The sequence below is a fragment of the Cryptomeria japonica genome, chromosome 4, assembly GCF_030272615.1.
Source record: "Cryptomeria japonica chromosome 4, Sugi_1.0, whole genome shotgun sequence".
Classification (NCBI taxonomy): domain Eukaryota; kingdom Viridiplantae; phylum Streptophyta; class Pinopsida; order Cupressales; family Cupressaceae; genus Cryptomeria; species Cryptomeria japonica.
The window spans coordinates 155922898-155928614 of NC_081408.1; the positions used below are offsets into that span (position 1 = coordinate 155922898).

General features: G+C 37.5%; 1 protein-coding gene across 5 annotated transcripts; it reads left to right on the top strand.

Moving 5' to 3' along the window:
* Positions 1-741: 741 nt before the first annotated feature.
* On the top strand, positions 742-4767 carry LOC131068552 (uncharacterized). Of its 5 annotated transcripts, none has more exons than XM_058003760.2 (11): positions 794-899; positions 1226-1344; positions 1445-1609; positions 1716-1811; positions 1901-2569; positions 2671-2977; positions 3072-3188; positions 3278-3364; positions 3458-3592; positions 3773-4065; positions 4155-4767. In XM_058003760.2, the coding sequence occupies exons 2-11, from the start codon at positions 1336-1338 to the stop codon at positions 4431-4433; spliced, it is 2157 nt and encodes a 718-aa protein (XP_057859743.2). In that variant the 5' UTR covers positions 794-899; positions 1226-1335; the 3' UTR covers positions 4434-4767. The 5 variants fall into 5 exon arrangements, with proteins under 5 accessions (XP_059075648.1, XP_057859743.2, XP_059075645.1 ...); XM_059219662.1 differs by having other exon boundaries at positions 3284-3364; XM_059219665.1 differs by lacking the exon at positions 4155-4767 and having other exon boundaries at positions 742-899; positions 3458-3525; positions 3773-3916.
* The last annotated feature ends 950 nt before the right edge of the window (positions 4768-5717 follow it).

Genomic DNA, 5717 nt, shown 5'->3' on the forward strand with positions numbered 1-5717 from the left:
ACTACCAAAAATAACAAAGATGATTTGTTGGAATTGTAATTTCTCCCACTTGTATATGTTGGCGTAGCGACTATATACACGATGAGATCCCTCTCAACCAACAGTACGTGCTTTTGGTGTGATGGCCAAATCTACATTGTATCAGAGCACAGGTCATCAGTTCGAGTCCCTCAAGCCCTAGACCCTTTATCCGCGTAAGCTTGGCTTATCGACGTGGTACGTAGTGGGTATGAATCGTGTGAGGGGGTGTTGGCGTAGCGACTATATACACGATGAGATCCCTCTCAACCAACAGTACGTGCTTTTGGTGTGATGGCAAAATCTATAGTATAGAAGAATTGAGTTGGCAGAGCTAAAAATAAGAACTCTAAGAATTTTTTTTTTGCATGGAGTAGTTAATTGTAATTGTGCATGAATTTGCGTGTGTGTTTTTCTATTTTAAGCTGCTCCTTGAATCATTGAAGACCTCTATATATATTGAGGCAATTTGTCAATGAGTTTATATGATCTTTATAATCAGCTGATCCTTGATCTTGAAATAAAGAAGGTTTTATAATTCATTTGAATAAATAGAAAATCTACTATTGAAAAAAATTGTGTGAAATTATTTTTCTTCATGATTACATGTTGTTAATAGAGAATATAAACACAAACAAATATATTAAAAATTAAAATTAAAACACAGATGCCCTCATTAGCTGTTATCTGTAAAAATGGAACAAAACAAAGCTTACCGTTTGTTGTTCATTCAAAGTTGCCTCATTAGCTGTCACATGCGCGTACACTAATGGCCTACTTTTGAAACGTGGCAGTTCTGACAGCTCTTAAGCTTGGAGGTGTGCATGTAAAGAATGTAATAGAAGGGGACCCAGACCAACCAACTATCCACGATAGCGTTGGTATGTAACTATTGCATCAATGTAAATTCAATCTCTCAGTTCAAGATGTAAGTGGAGCTCGGTTCCAAATGTTAAAAAATCAATCTTGTGATCGAGGTAGAACTCCGTTCAAGATGTAGAGAGCCAACCTTTTAGTCAAGTTACCTATTAATTTTAGTGAGATCCTCCTCCACTTCAAAATCCAGTTTTTAGGTTGTTAAAATTCCGTATTAATTGAAAGATACTTTTGGCCTATAGTAAAATGGTTCTTCTGCGCAATAATAAGAGTTAAGATATTTCCTTAAAACTTATATACCTCATCGTAAATGTGATTTGCACTGTGCCAGGAAGAAGAGTTTTTGCAGAGGGCCTGGCTGCACTTTTTCTAAATCCATATGTTAAGTCACCTGTGACTGTGGGCATCTCAGGTGAATGGGGAATTGGCAAATCCAGTTTAATGTTGCAGGTACGTTTTCTATACCTTTTTTCTAAGTGCTTTCACATATTTTCTCTTCATATAATGTTGATGAGATTCATGAAACATTAACAATTTACACAAACGACAGACTGAAATGATTTTGATACAAGCGGCAGCTCAGCAAGCGTTTCCAAATATTCTACCAATCGAGGATTTTCCACAACAGTTCAAGCTAACTCGGAAAGATAGAAAAAAATACAATAAAGTTAGGGATGGAGTGAAAGCTTTATTGGCAGCCACTAGAACAGATAACGTGAGTACATGATATGAAGCAATACATTAAATCAACACTGGTGAAAGAGTAATAATAGAGCATTAACCATCATGAATCCTCTAAAGCTTTTGCACCTGCACAACAGATTGTTGGTGATCCACTTGTCTATTTTCTTGACAATTATCAAGACAAATACCACCAAGTTTATAAATCATTAGCACTCATGGAACGCGGTGAGATGGTGAGTTTTTCCTAGCTTTGTGGGTTTCCTTACAAGTAACCTAATAATTTCAGGCCTCATTGTTTCACATGTCTCAATTTGGTTTGAAGGATAAAACGTTAGATTCAAGTGCCAACCTGCACAAGATTCCTAATGTTCTAACTGTTCGCTATAACGCATGGCATTACCGGAATGAGTTAGAAGCGTGGGCAGGCTTGGCTGTTACAATAACAAAGGCGATGGAAGAATCAATGACAGAGTCCCAGAGAATTAGGTCTCGCTGGCGATACACAAAGAATGAACGAGGAGGCGAAATACTTCTACAATTTCTTTTGCCGTGCATCCTTGCTCTTTTTCTTTCGGGTTTGGCTACTTGGACAGTCTGGATGTTGTTAAGAAGATCAAAGCACAGTGATCTCGAAGGCTTAAAATATGGATCGATAGCTATAACTCTAGTAGTAATTTTTTGGACTGTAATGAGACAGTTGCTTTCTGTTTTTAAACCTGTCACTGTTCAAGTTATGAAATATATTCATCTGCCTGACCATAGCACAAATCTCGGTTATCAGCATCAAGTCATATCTGACATCAAATTCTTAAAAGAACAAATTTGTGAAAAACCTTCTTTGCTTTGGAAATTCCTTGCTGGCAATTGGCTATGGGGTGACACTGTCAAAGGCACGTCCATTCCGAAGTCACATCCGCCTTCCAAAAATGATCTTCGCATGATTGTCTTTGTTGACGATTTAGATAGGTGCGAAGACACCGTCATTTTAAAGGTATTTATAATTTGAATCAGTTTTATGCTTGAACCCTTTAATATGGCGGTAAACGCTGGACATCACTATAATTATAAGCTTTTGGTAAATCGTATTACCAGGTACTCTCTGCAGTTAATTTGGTCTTAGCGGTTTGCGACATCAACGTGATTCTTGGAATGGACAAAAAAATGATCTCAAGAGCAATAGCAAATAATTATCAAAACCAATATCAAGACAATAATAATTCAAATGAGGTTGATGCGGATAATTTGGCGGAGAAATATTTACGCAAGATAATTCAGCTAACCTTGGCCTTGCCACATCTTGGCAATGATGAAAGAAAAGAGTTTCTAAATCAGCAGTTGGGAGAGGAGATCAAGGAAATTGGCAATGACGTGACAGAGGGGAGCTCACGACCTTCACCAGGTTGCGAAAAATTACAATCCATCCTTGAAATAACAATATGATTCATTTCAATTATGTTACTTTACAAAAGTAAAACAAAATGTCATTGATGCAGGTGCTCAACTGAATGATCCAGAAAACCTACATTTTCTGGTTGATGCAGATGGTCAGTTCAGTGATCAAGAAAACCTTCCACAAAACTATCCACAAACCGGCCCAGATTCTTTACTAGGTTGTCAAATTATAATCAATCCCTTAAAAGGACAAGGCTATTTCAATTCTTTTGCTTTGATTTGAATAAAATAAATCATTTTCTGATAGATGCAGATGCTCAACCCAGTGATGTAGAAAACCCTCATGAAAACCTTCTACAAAACCATCCACAAAGCGTCCCAGGATCTTTATCAGGTTCTCAAATTACAATCTATCTCTTATAGAAGATAACTTGTCCATTTGATTTGTTTCAGTTTTATTTAAAGGAAACATTTTCTGGTAATGCAGATGCTCAACCCAGTGATGTAAAATACCCACTACAAAACCGTCCGCAAAGTGGCCTAGAGAAGCGGACGGTAATTTTTAAATTACTCAATTGTTTTAGAGCATTGAGGAGTAGGCTTTACGGATGGAATAAGTCAGGTATTACTGTTAGAAGAAGTTTCTCCAAGAGTTTCACATAATAATTATAATTATCTCGATATGATTAAATAATCATTAGAGAGGTTTTAATAGACGGCTTAAATCACACATTTAGTTTTGAATTTTTAGATTTAAAAACACTCAAAATTGACTCACATTCTTGTTTTAACGTTTCATCAGATCGGGATATGAGGAGGTCGAAACTGAAAAGCACAATAGTAAATAGTCGCCAGTTGGTAATGCGAAGATATAGCCATGAAGAACGGCGAGCGATAGCTTTCTTGAGCACACAAACAACAGATGACCCACAGCTTCCTCGGGAATGGAAAAGATTCCTTCTATACCACCGTCTAGCGTGGAACATTTTTCTTATAAGCAAGCAAGGGAAAAACTTATCAGGATGGCAGGTTCAGTTACTTGTATGGACCTTCTGTTGCTGGCAATGGAAAGACAATGTCAACTGTATTACGAAGGTAGCTTTCTTTCTTGTCTTTTATTCATGTTTGAATTAATGGATTCTTAACTCTTACTGATCTCTTTATATGCCTTGTGTATCTCGCAGGATTGGAAGAAGCTTGTGTCTATAAAGGATGACACTGTAAATGACGAGAACCCCTCATTCAAAACTATTGTTGAGCATTATGTTGACAGAAATGTAGAACCTGAGGAAAGGCATAAATGGCAGTTCCTAATTCAGATTTTATTCAAATATGATGTCACCATGGAGAGCATTCAATCTTTTGAAAAGTTTCGACTAAATTGTGACATTGGATATCCCCTTCGGCTTCCTCCAAATGCAATAGAGTCAATCAGCGGCATCTCCAACTTGGAATCTCTCTAAGAAATGTTGTATTTCTTGTTAAGTGGAAGATGAATCAGAGTTATTAGAACCTCAAAAATTATTAGTGCAAGTCCGAAAGCAAGAGCTAAGTAATTTCATATTTTTCAGACAATCATGGCAGATAAATTAATTATCCTCTAATACTATTGCCCATGCCGTCACCTACCAACAAAACTGTGTTTCCAGCCGACTACGCATCGATTGACTTCTAGAGGCTTCAGTCCACATGATTCTTGTGTTGCACTCTTTCAACTGCCCATCATTAATTTTGTAACTAACTCTTATCCAGAGTCTTCTATGTATCTTCTTATAAGTTCAATTGTAAGGGCCTATATTCAGTAGAGCCTGTCTCTTTCCCTCTGCATTTCTGTTTTTATCATGGTATCAGAGCCGATGGTGAAGATCTTGGATGTCGAGTGTACCAGAGTTAGTCAAGACAAAAGGATAGATCAATGGTTTTCCCATGATCTGGTTTGTTTCTCTGTGTTTGTGCTCCAGTTTGCAGCTAGTGTGTCGTGTTATGACTCTGTGTTTTGTATGGCTGGGAGTTGTCGAATCAGTTACATGTCAGATGCATCTCTGTACAGATTTAATTATTTTATTTCATGCTGATTGCGTAGAGTTTCTCGAGTTTTAATGTGTGGGCATCTTGGATGGATTTGGAGAAGAAATTGTGAGAATAGTGTTGCCTATGTCATCTGCATATTCATCGTTGTTGTCAATTTCCATTGACTGAATCGCATTTGGGGAAGTCAGTTTAATTTTTCTATAATGGGGTCCGTATTTATTGGCAATGTCCTGATTATTTTCACGCAGGGGTACTTGGCTTTGATAGTCGTGCTTGTTGCGTATTGGTTTACCATGCTTTCTGAGTGGACTACGTGGATAATGGTTGCACTGTTGACTTATATTGTCGTCGTTGTCTTGATCCCTAGTGGCCCTCTATGAATACTTGTAGGGCTTGCTATGTCCAGAGATGAGGAAATCCCAGCTTTGACATATGAGGAAAGCCTGTATCTATATGTGGAATTCTCTGTTCTGTTTGTGTTCTGTTTTCATAAGGAGTTTCCAGCAAGATGTCTGATCATGCTTGAAATGTTTTTGGTTGGAGGTGACAAAATTAGTGTTTTGATGCAAGGGGTGCATGATTGGTGGTACACAACACTCTAGAGTTTGTGGTATACATTATTGATAAACTATGTATCTAAAAAGCATTCCTATAGAACTGGCGAGCAGAGTGGCTGGTTACCTATGTGTCTTGGTAGATGGTTTGCTTTTTATATG